Raw genomic sequence first — 17,773 nt, 5'->3', positions numbered from 1 at the left:
CTTACAGAACTGTTTCGTTTCTTCCATTCACTTCGTTATTTTATTTTGTGTGTTCAGTTAATAAATGAACATGGACACTTAACACGCTGCGCATTGGTCCGATATTTCATACTCGTCGTTAGACGATGAAGAGATCCATTGCAACAATACCAAATAATGCATGCAGAGCAGAATTAGGCCGATATCTGCTAATTATCAAAATCCAGAAAAGAGCCGTTATATTCAACAACCACCTAAAGGGAAGTGATTCCCAAACCTTCCATAACAAATCCTTCACCTGGAGAAGAGTCCCCTAAGCAAGCTGGTCCTGGGGCTTTGTTCACAAACACAAACACACCCCACAGAGCCCCAGGACAGCAACACAATTAGACCCAACCAAATCATGAGAAAACAGAAAGATAATTACTTGGCACATTGGAAAGAATTAACAAAAAAATGAGAACTAGAATGCTATTTGGCCCTAAACAGAGAATACACAGTGGCATAATACCTGACCTCTGTGACTGACCCAAACTTAAGGAAAGCTTTGATTATGTACAGACTCAGTGAGTATAGCCTTGCTATTGAGAAAGGCCGCCATATGTAGACCTGACTCTCAAGAGAAGACAGGCTATGTGCACACTGCCCACAAAATGAGGTTGAACATGAGCTGCACTTCCTAACCTCCTGCCCAATGTATGACAATATTAGAGAGACATATTTCCCTCAGATTACACAGATCCACAAAGAATTTGAAAACAAACCCGATTTTGATAAACTCCCATGTCTATTGGGTGAAATACCACAGACCACAGTGTGCCATCACAGCAGCAAGATTTGTGAGCTGTTGCCACAATAAAAGGTCAACCAGTGAAGAACAAACACCATTGTAAATACAACCCATATTTATGCTTATTTATTTTCTCTTTTGTACTTTAACTATTTGCACATCGTTACAACACTGTATATATACATAATATGACATTTGTAATGTATTTGATTATTTTGTAACTTCTGTGAGTGTAATGTTTACTGTTCGTCTTTATTGTTTATTTCACTTTTGTATATTATCTACCTCACTTGCTTTGGCAATGTTAGCATATGTTTCCCATGCCAATAAAGCCCCTTGAATTGAATTGAGAGGAGAGAGAGGGGGTGCTTTCTTTCTCTATTGTGCTCTCTAGCTAGCTTCCCTCGTTTTCCTTCTCTTTCTCTGTGCCTCTCCCTTTCTCTCTCACTCTTGCTTTCTCTCTCTCTCTCTCTCTAGCGCTCACCAGACCAAAAGCGTGAGTGACTGTAAGGGGGTAGAAAGAGGGAGCTCGAAGAGGAGATATAAAAGAGAAAGAGGGGGTATTGTGGGGGTGTAGACGGGGTGTCCTGGGTGTATAATTATTATGAGTTTATATCTGAATCAGTGTTGTATTTAACACAGTGTCCTATAGAGAAACATCCATCTTGCTGCCAGTTCAGCCCTATGGACGGTCCTGATTAGTACCACTGGATAAAATCATATCACCATCTGTTTTTCAAGATGCATGCTCTCTCCTCTTTCTCTCACTTTCTCCTCTCATTTTTCTCTTTGTCCTCTCCCTCTCCCTCTCTCTCTGTTCATCTCTACCTTTTATTTCTATAAATCTCTCTCTCCTTATCTCTTTGGCTTCCTCCTTGTCCTTTACCTCTGCTCTCCTCACTGCCAACACACATGCTGGGAGAGGGAGAGGAGAGGGAGGGAGGAGAGAGAGAGAGAGAGAGAGAGAGAGAGAGAGAGAGAGAGAAAGAGAAAGGTGTGTGTGTGTACGCGCACTACTGTCATGCGGCAATTGCATTAATGACAATTTTGCAGTTCCCTCACCTACCAGATAAAGGGGGATGGATCCCATCTCATTCTCCATCAGATGTCCCGCCCCCCTCTGCTTATGAGCCATTCAAACACACTCCCGCCACCGCTGTCCATCACCCATATGCTGCTCTGTGATAGGCTACGGGGGAGCAGCAGGAGATGCAGGGCTGAGTTGATTGGCTGGTGTAGAGAAGCGGGTAGGCAGAGGAGCGTTGTTCTCGGGGGGGGGCTTGGTGGTTGGCTCCCATTCTATCAGAGCTGTAAACAGAACGCTGGTGCATAACAAACAGGATCTGCAGAGAGGGAAAACCTGAATAACAGAGAAAAGGAATGGGAGAAGGAGATGACATTCTATTGAGGAGGTTTTGGGAATAACATTTGGGAATAACAGATGTATCCTGTCGTGTGACATCAATGGGATTAACCTGAGGAAGAGGCAACATTTTGGTAGTGTGTTTTCTACCGTGTGTGTGTGTGCGCGCACGGCAGGGTGATGGATGGATGATGGATTTTCTCCTGGCTGTGTTGATGTGCATGGACCACCTCAGCAGCATTGACTCTTTCACATTTCTGTGTGTGTGGTTGTCACTCTTGTTAAGAGCATCTGCTAATTGACTGAGATGTAAACGTGTGCTGCCAGCGACACTCTCCTGGTATTTTTGTACACAATCTACACACACACACACACACACACACACACAGGGATTGAGCGGGCCGTTCTAATGCCACTGCCTGTGGATAGCCTGTGATCTTGGCGCAGTCAAGGGTCCTGTCATTAGGAGGATACACGCATACACACACATCCATGTAACCGTGGTAACATACACACACATCCATGTTGCTGTGGTGACCGTGTTTCGCTCTCCTGCAGTGTGACAGCGTCTGGAGTGGGCTTCATCCTGGTCATCGACCGCCGCCAGGACAGATGGACCGCCGTCAAGGGGACCCTGCTACGCATTGCAGTGAGTAGCCCACCGTGTGTTTGTGTGTGTGTGTATGTTTGTGTGTATGCACGCCTCGTTATCACTGCATGCTGAGGGTGTGTGTGTAATCTATTAGGACATACACTTTTAACAGGTGTTCGAGATGTGCTGAGTGACAGGAAACCTTTGTATATCAGAGTAGTGGCACAGTGCAGCCTTCTCCGTGAGGTGTCTGGCGAAACTGTAACTACTAGCCTAGTTCTGCAGGAGGGGACTGTAGCATCTCCTCCTTTCAGATTATACAACATCACACTCACTCCAGCTGTAGCTGGAGGGGATAGAGTGATTGAGTAGGGATGGGATAGGGTGTTTGAGTAGGGAGGGGATAGAGTGATTGAGTAGGGAGGGGATAGGGTGTTTGAGTAGGGAGGGGATAGAGTGATTGAGTAGGGAGGGGATAGGGTGTTTGAGTAGGGAGGGGATAGAGTGATTGAGTAGGGAGGGGATAGGGTGTTTGAGTAGGGAGGGGATAGAGTGATTGAGTAGGGAGGGGATAGGGTGTTTGAGTAGGGAGGGGATAGAGTGATTGAGTAGGGAGGGGATAGGGTGATTGAGTAGGGAGGGGATAGGGTGATTGAGTAGGGAGGGGATAGAGTGATTGAGTAGGGAGGGGATAGGGTGATTGAGTAGGGAGGGGATAGGGTGATTGAGTAGGGAGGGGATAGGGTGATTGAGTAGGGAGGGGATAGGGTGATTGAGTAGGGGGGGATAGGGTGATTGAGTAGGGAGGGGATAGGGTGATTGAGTAGGGAGGGGATAGGGTGATTGAGTAGGGGGGATAGGGTGATTGAGTAGGGAGGGGATAGGGTGATTGAGTAGGGGGGGATAGAGTGATTGAGTAGGGGGGATAGAGTGATTGAGTAGGGAGGGGATAGGGTGATTGAGTAGGGGGGATAGAGTGATTGAGTAGGGAGGGATAGGGTGATTGAGTAGGGGGGATAGAGTGATTGAGTAGGGAGGGGATAGGGTGATTGAGTAGGGGGGGATAGAGTGATTGAGTAGGGAGGGGATAGGGTGTTTGAGTAGGGAGGGGATAGAGTGATTGAGTAGGGAGGGGATAGGGTGTTTGAGTAGGGAGGGGATAGAGTGATTGAGTAGGGAGGGGATAGGGTGTTTGAGTAGGGAGGGGATAGAGTGATTGAGTAGGGAGGGGATAGGGTGATTGAGTAGGGAGGGGATAGGGTGATTGAGTAGGGAGGGGATAGAGTGATTGAGTAGGGAGGGGATAGGGTGATTGAGTAGGGAGGGGATAGAGTGATTGAGTAGGGAGGGGATAGGGTGATTGAGTAGGAGGGATAGAGTGATTGAGTAGGGAGGGGATAGGGTGATTGAGTAGGGAGGGGATAGGGTGATTGAGTAGGGAGGGGATAGGGTGATTGAGTAGGGGGGGATAGGGTGATTGAGTAGGGAGGGGATAGGGTGATTGAGTAGGGAGGGGATAGAGTGATTGAGTAGGGAGGGGATAGGGTGATTGAGTAGGGAGGGGATAGGGTGATTGAGTAGGGAGGGGATAGGGTGATTGAGTAGGGAGGGGATAGGGTGATTGAGTAGGGAGGGATAGAGTGATTGAGTAGGGAGGGGATAGGGTGATTGAGTAGGGGGGATAGAGTGATTGAGTAGGGAGGGGATAGGGTGATTGAGTAGGGGGGGATAGAGTGATTGAGTAGGGAGGGGATAGAGTGATTGAGTAGGGAGGGGATAGGGTGATTGAGTAGGGGGGGATAGAGTGTTTGAGTAGGGGGGGATAGGGTGATTGAGTAGGGGGGGATAGAGTGATTGAGTAGGGAGGGGATAGGGTGATTGAGTAGGGGGGATAGAGTGATTGAGTAGGGAGGGGATAGGGTGTTTGAGTAGGGAGGGGATAGAGTGATTGAGTAGGGAGGGGATAGGGTGATTGAGTAGGGAGGGGATAGAGTGATTGAGTAGGGAGGGATAGGGTGATTGAGTAGGGGGGATAGAGTGATTGAGTAGGGAGGGGATAGGGTGATTGAGTAGGGGGGATAGAGTGATTGAGTAGGGAGGGGATAGGGTGATTGAGTAGGGAGGGGATAGGGTGATTGAGTAGGGGGGGGATAGAGTGTTTGAGTAGGGGGGATAGGGTGATTGAGTAGGGGGGGATAGGGTGATTGAGTAGGGAGGGATACATTTACATTTATTGAGTAGGGAGGGGATACATTTACATTTACATTACATTTAAGTCATTTAGCAGACGCTCTTATCCAGAGCGACTTACAAATTGGTGAATTCACCTTCTGACATCCAGTGGAACAGCCACTTTACAATAGTGCATCTAAGGGGGGATAGAGTGATTGAGTAGGGAGGGGATAGGGTGTTTGAGTAGCGAGGGGATAGGGTGATTGAGTAGGGAGGGGATAGGGTGATTGAGTAGGGAGGGGATAGAGTGATTGAGTAGGGAGGGGATAGAGTGATTGAGTAGGGAGGGGATAGGGTGTTTGAGTAGCGAGGGGATAGGGTGATTGAGTAGGGAGGGGATAGGGTGATTGAGTAGGGGGGATAGAGTGATTGAGTAGGGAGGGGAAAGGGTGTTTGAGTAGCGAGGGATAGAGTGATTGAGTAGGGGGGATAGGGTGATTGAGTAGGGAGGGGATAGGGTGATTGAGTAGGGAGGGGATAGAGTGTTTGAGTAGGGAGGGGATAGGGTGATTGAGTAGGGAGGGGATAGGGTGATTGAGTAGGGGGGATAGGGTGATTGAGTAGGGAGGGGATAGGGTGATTGAGTAGCGAGGGGATAGGGTGATTGAGTAGGGAGGGGATAGAGTGTTTGAGTAGGGAGGGATAGGGTGATTGAGTAGCGAGGGGATAGGGTGATTGAGTAGGGAGGGATAGGGTGATTTGAGTAGGGGGGGGATAGGGTGTTTGAGTAGGGAGGGGATAGGGTGATTGAGTAGGAGGGGATAGGGTGATTGAGTAGGGGGAGGGGATAGGGTGATTGAGTAGCGAGGGATAGGGTGATTGAGTAGGGAGGGGATAGGGTGATTGAGATAGTGATTGAGTAGGGAGGGGATAGGGTGAGTTGAGTAGGGATTGGGGGGGGATAGGTGATTGAGTAGGGAGGGGATAGGGTGATTGAGTAGGGAGGGGATAGGGTGATTGAGTAGGGAGGGGATAGGGTGATTGAGTAGGGAGGGATAGGGTGATTGAGTAGGGAGGGATAGGGTGATTGAGTAGGGGGATAGGGTGTTTGAGTAGGGAGGGGATAGGGTGATTGAGTAGCGAGGGGATAGGGTGATTGAGTAGGGAGGGGATAGGGTGATTGAGTAGGGAGGGATAGGGTGATTGAGTAGGGAGGGGATAGGGTGATTGAGTAGGGGGGGGATAGGGTGTTTGAGTAGGGAGGGGATTGAGTAGTGATTGAGTAGGGAGGGGATAGGGTGATTGAGTAGGGAGGGGATAGGGTGATTGAGTAGGGGGGAGGGGATAGAGTGATTGAGTAGGGAGGGGATAGGGTGATTGAGTAGGGAGGGGATAGAGTGATTGAGTAGGGAGGGGATAGGGTGATTGAGTAGGGAGGGGATAGGGTGATTGAGTAGGGGGGGATAGAGTGATTGAGTAGGGAGGGGATAGGGTGATTGAGTAGGGAGGGGATAGGGTGATTGAGTAGGGGGGATAGGGTGATTGAGTAGGGAGGGGATAGGGTGATTGAGTAGGGGGGATAGAGTGATTGAGTAGGGAGGGGATAGGGTGATTGAGTAGGGAGGGGATAGGGTGATTGAGTAGGGGGGGATAGAGTGATTGAGTAGGGAGGGATAGGGTGATTGAGTAGGGGGATAGAGTGATTGAGTAGGGAGGGATAGGGTGATTGAGTAGGGGGGGGGATAGAGTGATTGAGTAGGGAGGGGATAGGGTGTTTGAGTAGGGAGGGGATAGAGTGATTGAGTAGGGAGGGGATAGGGTGTTTGAGTAGGGAGGGATAGAGTGATTGAGTAGGGAGGGGATAGGGTTTGAGTAGGGAGGGGATAGAGTGATTGAGTAGGGGAGGGGATAGGGTGATTGAGTAGGGGGGATAGAGTGATTGAGTAGGGAGGGGATAGGGTGATTGAGTAGGGGGGATAGAGTGATTGAGTAGGGAGGGGATAGGGTGATTGGGGGGGGAGTAGGGGGGGGGATAGAGTGATTGAGTAGGGAGGGGATAGTTGAGATTTGAGTAGGGGGGATAGAGTGTTTGAGTAGGGGGGATAGGGTGATTGAGTAGGGGGATAGAGTGATTGAGTAGGGGGGATACATTTACATTTACATTACATTTAAGTCATTTAGCAGACGCTCTTTCACCTTCTGATAGAGTGATTGAGTAGGGAGGGGATAGGGTGTTTGACATAGGGTGATTGAGTAGGGGGGATAGGGTGATATTTGAGTACCTTGATTGACATCCAGTGGAATAGGGTGATTGAGTAGGGGGGATAGAGTGAGCCATTGAGTAGGGAGTGATTGAGTATAGGGTGATTGAGTAGGGAGGATAGGGTGATTGAGTAGGAGGGGATAGAGTGTTTGAGTAGGGAGGGGATAGGGTGATTGAGTAGGGAGGGGATAGGGTGATTGAGTAGGGAGGGATAGGGTGATTGAGTAGGGAGGGGATAGGGTGATTGAGTAGGGAGGGGAGGGGATAGAGTGATTGAGTAGGGAGGGGATAGGTGTTTGAGTAGGGAGGGGATAGGGTGATTGAGTAGGAGGGGATAGGGTGATTGAGTAGGGAGGGGATAGGGTGATTGAGTAGGGAGGGGATAGGGTGATTGAGTAGGGGGGATAGAGTGATTGAGTAGGGAGGGGATAGGGTGATTTGAGTAGAGTAGGGAGGGGATAGAGTGATTGAGTAGGGGGGTGATAGGGTGATTGAGTAGGGATAGGGGATTGAGGGGGGGATAGAGTGATTGAGTGATTGAGTAGGGAGCGAGGGAATTCATAGTGGAACAGCCACTTTACAATAGTGCATCTAAGTGAGTTGAGTAGGGAGGGGATAGGGTGTTTGAGTAGGGAGGGGATAGGGTGATTGAGTAGGGAGGGGATAGGGTGATTGAGTAGGGGGGGATAGGGTGATTGAGTAGGGAGGGGATAGGGTGATTGAGTAGGAGGGGATAGGGTGATTGAGTAGGGAGGGGATAGGGTGATTGTGGGAGGGGATAGGGTGATTGAGTAGGGGGGATTTGAGAGTAGGGAGGGGATAGGGTGATTGAGTAGCGAGGGGATAGGGTGATTGAGTAGGGAGGGGATAGGGTGATTGAGTAGGGAGGGGATAGGGTGTTTGAGTAGGGAGGGGATAGGGTGATTGAGTAGCGAGGGGGATAGGGTGATTGAGTAGGGAGGGGATAGGGTGATTGAGTAGGGGGGATAGGGTGATTGAGGGAGGGGATAGGGTGATTGAGTAGCGAGGGGATAGGGTGATTGAGTAGGGAGGGGATAGGGTGTTTGAGTAGGGAGGGATAGGGTGATTGAGTAGCGAGGGGATAGGGTGATTGAGTAGGGAGGGGATAGGGTGATTGAGTAGGGAGGGATAGGGTGATTGAGTAGGGAGGGATAGGGTGATTGAGTAGGGAGGGGATAGGGTGTTTGAGTAGGGAGGGGATAGGGTGATTGAGTAGGGGGATAGGGTGATTGAGTAGGGAGGGGATAGGGTGATTGAGTAGGGAGGGGATAGGGTGATTGAGTAGGGAGGGGATAGGGTGATTGAGTAGGGAGGGGATAGGGTGATTGAGTAGGGAGGGATAGGGTGATTGAGTAGGGAGGGGATAGGGTGTTTGAGTAGGGAGGGGATAGGGTGATTGAGTAGGGAGGGATATGGTGTTTGAGTAGGGGGGATAGGGTGATTGAGTAGGGGGGATAGGGTGATTGAGTATGGGGGATAGAGTGATTGAGTAGGGAGGGGATAGGGTGATTGAGTAGGGGGGATAGGGTGATTGAGTATGGGGGATAGAGTGATTGAGTAGGGAGGGGATAGGGTGTTTGACTAGGGAGGGGGTAGGCTGATTTGACTAGGGAGGGGATAGGCTGATTTGACTAGGGAGGGGATAGGCTGATTTGACTAGGGAGGGGATAGGCTGATTTGACTAGGGAGGGGTAGGCTGATTGGACTAGGGAGGGGGTAGGCTGATTTGACTAGGCAGGGGTAAGCTGATTTGACTAGGGAGGGGATAGGCTGATTTGACTAGGGAGGGGATAGGCTGATTTGACTAGGGAGGTGATAGGGTGATGAACATGAAACACCCACAATGAGTTCCAGGAATCACCATAATAATAACTTGATACAGGCTTCACATCTGTGATCTTCATCATGTTGGTAATAAATCCAGAGTTATGAAACAGACAAACAAAACATAAATATTACTTTTCTATAAATATAACATTGACAAATGTTAACCTTTTAGCTCACCCATCTCCCATCAGCAAACTATAATGTCTCCATCATTCTCCTTATATGGGCCTGTTAGCCCCCCAATAATAATGGACTGTTCCAGCCATAATGGCCCATTCCAGCCCATTGGATATGTCCATGTGACAAGGGAGGGGAGGAGGCTTGTGTTGAGCTGTTAACATTGCTGAGGTAGGACCGTCGTGCTCTGTAAGCCTCTGTTAAGTGTGGGTGTGTTCATTGATTTCCCCACAGTGATAGTAGTGTGTAAACAGGATGGGGAAACCTGCTGATTAGTAGAGTACAGTATCAATGTGGTGGGTCCAAGGGCAAAGGCACACACACACATACATTCTCACCCACTCGCACCCTCAAGCATGAAGTGTCTGTGATTTTGATTGTGATTGTGATTACCAGTATGATTTGTGACTGTGTCTCTGTGGGCCTGCAGTGTCAGGAGCAGAGGGTTGGTGTCATTACTCGCCCCTAGGCACTGCACTGCATGGTACTGAAGCAGGGGGGTAGAGGGGCTGGGCTATGGAGGGACGCAGGGGGGGGGGGTAGAGGGGCTGGGCTATGGAGGGACGCAGGGGGGAAGTAGAGGGGCTGGGCTACGGAGAGGAGGGAGGCAGGGGGGAAGTAGAGGGGCTGGGCTGTGAGGAGGAGGAGGGGGCGTGCAGGGGGAGGGAGTGGGGCTGGGCTGTGAAGAGGAGGAGGGAGGCAGGGGGAAGTAGAGGGGCTGGACTGTGGAGAGGAGGAGGAGGAGGTGGGGGTGTGTGAGAGAGATGGAACCTGCGAGGGAGATGAGCAGCATGGGGAGAGATAGTAGTGGTGTCAGGCCACTCAGCTGGGTGTGATGGGGAGAGATAGTAGTGGTGTCAGGCCACTCAGCTGGGTTTGATAGGGAGAGATAGTAGTGGTGTCAGGCTACTCAGCTGGGTGTGATGGGGAGAGATAGTAGTGGTGTCAGGCCACTCAGCTGGGTGTGATAGGGAGAGATAGTAGTGGTGTCAGGCTACTCAGCTGGGTGTGATGGGGGAGAGATAGTGGTGTCAGGCTACTCAGCTGGGTGTGATGGGGAGATATAGTAGTGGTGTCAGGCTACTCATCTGGGTGTGATGGGGAGATATAGTAGTGGTGTCAGGCTACTCAGCTGGGTGTGGTAGGGAGAGAGTGGTGTCAGGCTACTCAGCTGGATGTGATGGGGAAGAGATAGTAGTGGTGGCAGGCTACTCAGCTGGGTGTGATGGGGAAGAGATAGTAGTGGTGACATGCTACTCAGCTGGGTGTGATGGGGTAGAGATAGCGGTGGTGGCAGGCTACTCAGCTGGGTGTCATGGGGAGAGAGTGGTGTCAGGCTACTCAGCTGGGTGTGACGGGGAGAGATAGTGGTGTCAGGCTTCTCAGCTGGGTGTGATGGGGAGAGATAGTGGTGTCAGGCTACTCAGCTGGGTGTGATGGGAAAGAGAGTAGTGGTGGCAGGCTACTCAGCTGAGTGTGATGGGGAAGAGATAGTAGTGGTGGCAGGCTACTCAGTTGGGTGTGATGGGTAAGAGAGAGTAGTGGTGGCAGGCTACTCAGCTGGGTGTGACGGGAAGAGATAGTAGTGGTGACATGCTACTCAGCTGGGTGTGATGGGGTAGAGATAGCGGTGGTGGCAGGCTACTCAGCTGGGTGTGATGGGGAAGAGATAGTGGTGGTGGCAGGCTACTCAGCTGGGTGTCATGGGGGAGAGAGTGGTGTCAGGCTACTCAGCTGGGTGTGACGGGGAGAGATAGTGGTGTCAGGCTTCTCAGCTGGGTGTGATGGGGAGAGATAGTGGTGTCAGGCTACTCAGCTGGGTGTGATGGGGAAGAGATTGTAGTGGTGGCAGGCTACTTAGCTGGGTGTGATGGGTAAGAGATAGTAGTGGTGGCAGGCTACTTAGCTGGGTGTGATGGGTAAGAGATAGTAGTGGTGTCAGGCTACTCAGCTGGGTGTGTGGTGGAGGTTACTTACTGTATATAGGATATATTGGTCTGTGTGTGCTTGTGTATGTATCTGTTTGTAGGGGCTTCCCAGTGAAAGGAAGGGGTGTGTGTGTGTGTGATGGCATATCTCGTGAATGTGTTTGTTATGCTGTAGGCTGGAGGCCATGCATCTTCCTCTGTAGCTGACATATGTCAAGGTTATCCTGATCAATGTTCTGTCTCTATGGTACTCCCTACAGAATGACATTGGAGATCGAAAAACATGTCCAGACTAAATGTCCAAATCAGCTGTTCCACGGTAACCGCTAGCTGATGTGTGGTTTGAGTGTTCTGTTACAACATGGCCACCACCTATCATCTAAGTGGGTGCTGCTACACGTTAGCGGTGGATGGGGTGAGATCCCCCCCCGACTGAGACCCCAGTGAAAATCCTTATTCTAATATGTGTTCCATTATTACTTCCGACTGTATATCATATACTGTGTAGCTGGGTTTAACATGAGCTTTCATTGGCTACACCAGAGTCAGACTACATGGAATGGTATTGTTATGGAAATCACAGTTTGAAGGTCAAGAAGCAGCCCCTCCTTCCATGTTCTCAATGAATGGTTTTTAACGTCCGCCCGCCCGCTGTTAAAGTGCTTTTATGATTTTAGTGTCAGTAAACTCCAAGCTCTCCAAAAATATTGATGGGTTACTGTGATAGGAAAGGGTCATATTAAATGCAAGTAGGGTTCAAATCTACTTAGAGGAGGAGCCTAATAACAGTCAAGCTCCAATTACAGCAGGCTTGCTCCAGTCCCACACAGCCATCAGTCCCAAACAGATCAAGTCATTTGTTTGAGTGTCATGTGCAGGACAGACAGTGTGACCGTGCGCTGGATCATTGATTAGGAGACAAATAATGAGAGTGAGGTAATGAAGATAAACAAGTTTTATCTCTCAGGATCTCTTCATTGATTTTTTGGGTGGTAGTTCAGTAATACACTCAGATTTGAGTGTCCTTGCCTGACACCTGAAGACACGTGTTAGCTCCCTGAGCAAATGCTTAGGTCTATAGCTCAGTGGGCTAAAGCAGTCTTGAGCTCCAGGTTCGAAACCTGGTCATTGACACATTTTCTTTCAGTGAGAAAGAGCAGTCCTTTATTTACTAGATGCAATTAATTAATAAAAAATAGACTGGCTGTGTGACAGACGTGGAAACCGTCACTGTGTGGAACCTGATCTCTTTCTCCCAAGGAGTGCAGTTTCCATGGCAACGTGGTCTTGCAGGGTTGGTAAGCAGCTGTGTGTGGATGTAGTGGGCTAGTCTCTGGGAAGCAGCCGTTTGGCAATATGAGATGACATCATACTGCTGAAATAGAGCCTTATTCTGCTAATTGGAATTGTGATTTGCAGTGGTTTTACTGTGGTTACAAACCTCCATGTATTTATTTGAACAGTTAGGCTAAAACGTTTAATTTGTCTCTATACGCCAGCATTTTGGATTTGAGATCACACGTTTAATACGAGGCGACAGTACAGAATGTCACCTTTTATTTAAGGGTATTTTCATACATACAGGGCCTTCAGAAAGTATTCATACCCCTTGACTTATTCCACATTATGTTGTTACTAGTGGTTAGAGTGTTGGACTAGTAACCGAAAGGTTGTAAGTTCAAATCCCCGAGCTGACAAGGTACATCTGTCGTTCTGCCCCTGAACAGGCAGTTAACCCACTGTTCCTAGGCCGTCATTGAAAATAAGAATTTGTTCTTAACTGACTTGCCTAGTTAAATAAAGGTTAAATAAAATTTTAAAAAATGTGTTTTTAGAAGATTTTGCACATTTCTGGAAAATGAAATACAGAAGTATCTAATTTACAGAAATATTCACACCCCTGAGTGAATACTTTGTAGAATAACTTTTTGACAGCGATTACATCTTGTATCTGGATTTGGGGTGAGAAAAATTCAGGCTGTACACAACAACATGTGAAATAAGTCAAGGGGTATGAATACTTTCTGAAGGCCCTGTGTCTGTTTCACTGTTTAGAAATTAAAGTCCCACAATTTGAAGGTGTCATAAGTATTTGGTTTTAGTTCAAAATGTTGTATATTCCTAGCACACAATGACTACATTTACATTTACATTTAAGTCATTTAGCAGACGCTCTTATCCAGAGCTACATCAAGGTTGAGGCTTAATAAACTTGTTTTAGCTGTGTTTCAGATTGTTGTGCCCAATAGAAATTAATGGTAAATAACGTATTGTCCTTTTTTTGGTCACTTTTACTGTAAATAAGAATAGAATATGTTTCTGAACACTTCTACGTTAATGAGATCATGCCACCAAAACATGCTTACCACTCACCATTACCAATAACAGGGGAGGTTAGCATTTTTTGTGGGGGGTGCAATGTTATGCCTATAAACACCACCAAAATAAACTGCAAATGCACTTTTATCTTCACTGTCCAAGTAAATACATAGGGGTGTGTGTGTGTGTGTGTGTGTGTGTGTGTGTGTGTGTGTGTGTGTGTGTGTGTGTGTGTGTGTGTGTGTGTGTGTGTGTGTGTGTGTGTGTGTGTGTGTGTGTGTGTGGCTCTGGTTCAGACAATAGGCTATATTCAGGTTGCTGTCAGTTGCTGTGTGGATTCTGGGTTTTCTGACAAACTCTCTTCTCAGTATTTTCGACCCAAAGAATTCAATAAAAGTACCTATTCTAAAACAAGCGAGAGATGAACCTGTTTTATAACATGCACTAGATATTTTTGGCTGCACCTCCAGTGATGTTGGTTGAAGCGCTATCCCTCCCCCCCTCCACTCCTCCAGGGATCCGTGTTATGCCCACTCAGCCTGCTATATATGTCAGCTGTAGCCAGCAGCAGTGGAGTGTGGTGATGTAGGTTCTACAGTGGGTAGTGTTGTTTGTGTGCCCGAGGCTGAGGAAGGTTGTCCTACTCTAGCTAGTCTTACGGTATCGATTGAAGACCACCCCTGTAGAGCAGAGTAATTCACAACTCCTGTTACAACAAGCCACTAACAATCTGGCTTACAGGGCCTTCAGAAAGTGTTCACACCCCTTGACTTTCTCCACATGTTGTTGTGTTACAGCCTGAATTTAAAATGGATTACATTTATATGTTGTGTCACTGGCCTACACACAATACCCCATAATGTCAAAATGGAATTATGTTTTTAGAAATATTTGCAACTTAATGTAAAAATTAAAAGCTGAAATGTCTTGAGTCAGTAAGTATTCAACCCCTTTGCTACAGCTAAATAAGTTCAGCAGTAAAAATGTGCATAATAAGTCACATAATAAGTTGCATGGATTCACTCTGTGTGTAATAATAATAATAATAATAATAATAATAATGTGTTAAGAGTAATAAGTGTTTAACAGGATTTTTAAATGACTACCTCATCTCTGTACCCCCACACATAACATTTTCTGTAAGGTCCCTCAGTCGTGCAGTGTATTTACAACACAGATTCAACAACAAAGATCATGGAGGTTTTCCAACACCTCGCAAAGATGGGCACCTATTGGTAGATAGCCAAAAATGGACAAAGCAGACATTGACTATCCCTTTGAGCATGGTGAAGTTATTAATTACACTTTGGATGGTGTATCAATACACCCTGTCACTAACACAGTTGCCGGAGAGGAAGGAAACCGCTCAGGGATTTCACCATGAGGCCAATGTTACAGAGTTTAATGGCCGTGATAGGAGGAAACTGAAGATGTACAGAATACACATATTCCAAAACATGCATCCTGTTTGCATTAAGGTACTAAAGTAAAACTGCTAAAAATGTGGCAAAGAAATTAACGTTATGTCCTGAATACAAAGTGTTATGTTTGGGGAAAATCCAACACAACACTGACTACCACTGTTCCTATTTTCAACCATGGTGGTGACTGCATCATGTTATTGGCAAGGACTAGGGAGTTTTGTAGGATAAAAAGAAACTGAATAGAGCTAAGCACAGGCAAAATCCTAGAGGAAAACCGGATTCAGTCTGCGTTCCATCAGACACTTGAGAGAAAAATTCACCTTACAGCAGGACAATAACCTCAAACACAAGGCCACTGGATTTGCTTACCAAGATGAATCACTACCCTGATTTACCACTCTTTCCAGTAAGGCATGTGTATGTATGTTCATTTAATTTGTATCAATGAATTCCATTCAAGTCCATAAGACCTCTGAAGGTTTATCCCCCAACAACAACACAAAGTAATGAATGTGTGTGTTCCACAGGGCTCATTCCCAGTGCATTTACAGCTGGTTCTGGTCTTGCGGCCCTCCACCTTATTCCAGCGGACGCTCTCCGACATCTTCTTCAAGTTCAACAGGGATGAATTCAAGATGAAGGTGCCGGTATGTTTTTTTATATGCATGTGCTCGTCTGATGTGAGGACGTTAGTGGACCTTTGTATGCGTCTCATATGTAGGTTCATGTGTGTTGACTCTCCTCCCTGTGTCTCAGGTGGTGATGCTGAGCTCTGTGACTGAGCTCCATGCCTACATCGACCAGACTCAGCTGCCCCAGGAGCTGGGAGGAACCCAGGATTACTGCCATGATACCTGGATCTCACACCGCACCGTGAGTACCCTACTACCATACCCTTCCCACCAGACCCCTGACAGACTACATAGGGCCCAATCCCAACATGATACCTGGATCTCACCGCACCGTGAGTACCCTACACCATACCCTTCCCACCAGACCCCTGAGTACCCTACTATACCATCTCACCCTTCCCTCACCAGACCCCTGACAGACTACATAGGGCCCAATCCCAACATGATACCTGGATCTCACACCGCACCGTGAGTACCCTACTACCATACCCTTCCCACCAGACCCCTGACAGACTACATAGGGCCCAATCCCAACATGATACCTGGATCTCACACCGCACCGTGAGTACCCTACTACCATACCCTTCTCACCAGACCCCTGACAGACTACATAGGGCCCAATCCCAACATGATACCTGGATCTCACACCGCACCGTGAGTACCCTACTACCAAACCCTTCTCACCAGACCCCTGACAGACTACATAGGGCCCAATCCCAACATGATACCTGGATCTCACACCGCACCGTGAGTACCCTACTACCATACCCTTCTCACCAGACCCCTGACAGACTACATAGGGCCCAATCCCAACATGATACCTGGATCTCACACCGCACCGTGAGTACCCTACTACCATACCCTTCTCACCAGACCCCTGACAGACTACATAGGGCCCAATCCCAACATGATACCTGGATCTCACACCGCACCGTGAGTACCCTACTACCATACCCTTCTCACCAGAGCCCTGACAGACTACATAGGGCCCAATCCCAACATGATACCTGGATCTCACACCGCACTGTGAGTACCCTACTACCAAACCCTTCTCACCAGACCCCTGACAGACTACATAGGGCCCAATCCCAACATGATACCTGGATCTCACACCGCACCGTGAGTACCCTACTACCATACCCTTCTCACCAGACCCCTGACAGACTACATAGGGCCCAATCCCAACATGATACCTGGATCTCACACCGCACCGTGAGTACCCTACTACCAAACCCTTCTCACCAGACCCCTGACAGACTACATAGGGCCCAATCCTAACTTGATATCTGCTCACTGAACTGAATTCATTCTAAACTGTCCCATTAGTCCGCCCCATCTCAATAGAATGTGTGTGTGTTTATAACCAGTGATGACACAATTGGGTTGTGTTTGTCCGGTCCTCAGGCTATCGAGGCCTTTGCTCTGATGGTGAAGACCACGGCTCAGACCTTGCAGTCGTTTGGGACGGAGCTGGCCGAGACCGAGCTACCCAACGACGCCCAGGCCACGTCCAACCTGCTGGCCACACACACCGAGAAGAAGGGACAGATGAAGGTAAGGGCACGGAGAGACCAAGTCATTAATATACAGACTATTATCAAAAACTCCATGTAAGTGATAGTGTTGAGGTTGTTTCATTTGAAGTTCAAGGCGCGATTAAACATTCAGTTCCTGATTTGTTCCTGATGTTTGTGTTTCTCAGGGGAAAGATATACAGAAGAACAGACTTTGGCCGTAGCTGAGACTGTATACTCTGTACTGTCCAATGGTAGATCCCTCTAACTGATGTGTCCATGTCCTGTCTCTCTCCCAGGAGGACCTGTGTGTGGCACTGGGCCAGGGAGGCCGGCTCCTGGAGAGCATCAACGAGCCCTTGCAGAGAGAACCCGACTATACAATGAACCAGGACGAACTGGAAAACCTGGCCACCGTGCAGAGGTCAGAGGGGACAGGGGTCAAGGGTCAGGCTTAGAGGTACTCTCATACCTCAGAAGTGGTCTAAAGTTGTTGTTAGAGCCGATTTGGACATATTTGTATATGTTTGGCCGTTTGGAAACCTTGAGTGTGGACTGTATGCGTACCAAACAACCCCGCTTCAGGCTTGGGCAGTGGCTGTGGTAAAGCGAAAAGGAAGCCACTACAGTTGTGTTGTTTAGATCATACTAAATCTGTATGTATGCCTCAATCCTAAATGAATAGGAAAGTTTGGCGGCATATACATTTTAGGGTGAACTGTCCCTTTAATGCTAATGAAATAGGTTGAGAAAGGGACAGGGTACAGTAGGA

At 48.1% G+C, this 17,773-nt stretch overlaps 1 protein-coding gene across 6 annotated transcripts in view; it reads left to right on the top strand.

The window, feature by feature from the left end:
* The window catches only part of LOC135543365 (guanine nucleotide exchange factor DBS-like), a 76,655-nt gene that overhangs the window by 44,470 nt on the left and 14,412 nt on the right, over window positions 1–17,773 (top strand). For all 6 annotated transcript variants that reach the window (XM_064970568.1, XM_064970567.1, XM_064970565.1 and 3 more), the window contains 5 exons: window positions 2,691–2,781; window positions 15,383–15,502; window positions 15,612–15,728; window positions 16,892–17,041; window positions 17,301–17,425. In XM_064970568.1, coding sequence (XP_064826640.1) covers window positions 2,691–2,781; window positions 15,383–15,502; window positions 15,612–15,728; window positions 16,892–17,041; window positions 17,301–17,425 — 603 coding nt within the window. The remainder of the gene's footprint in view (window positions 1–2,690; window positions 2,782–15,382; window positions 15,503–15,611; window positions 15,729–16,891; window positions 17,042–17,300; window positions 17,426–17,773) is intronic.

The sequence above is a fragment of the Oncorhynchus masou genome, chromosome 7 (assembly GCF_036934945.1).
Source record: "Oncorhynchus masou masou isolate Uvic2021 chromosome 7, UVic_Omas_1.1, whole genome shotgun sequence".
Lineage (NCBI taxonomy): Eukaryota > Metazoa > Chordata > Actinopteri > Salmoniformes > Salmonidae > Oncorhynchus > Oncorhynchus masou.
The sequence above is the reverse complement of the archived record's forward strand: the minus strand, read 5'-3'. Positions and strand labels throughout refer to the sequence as shown.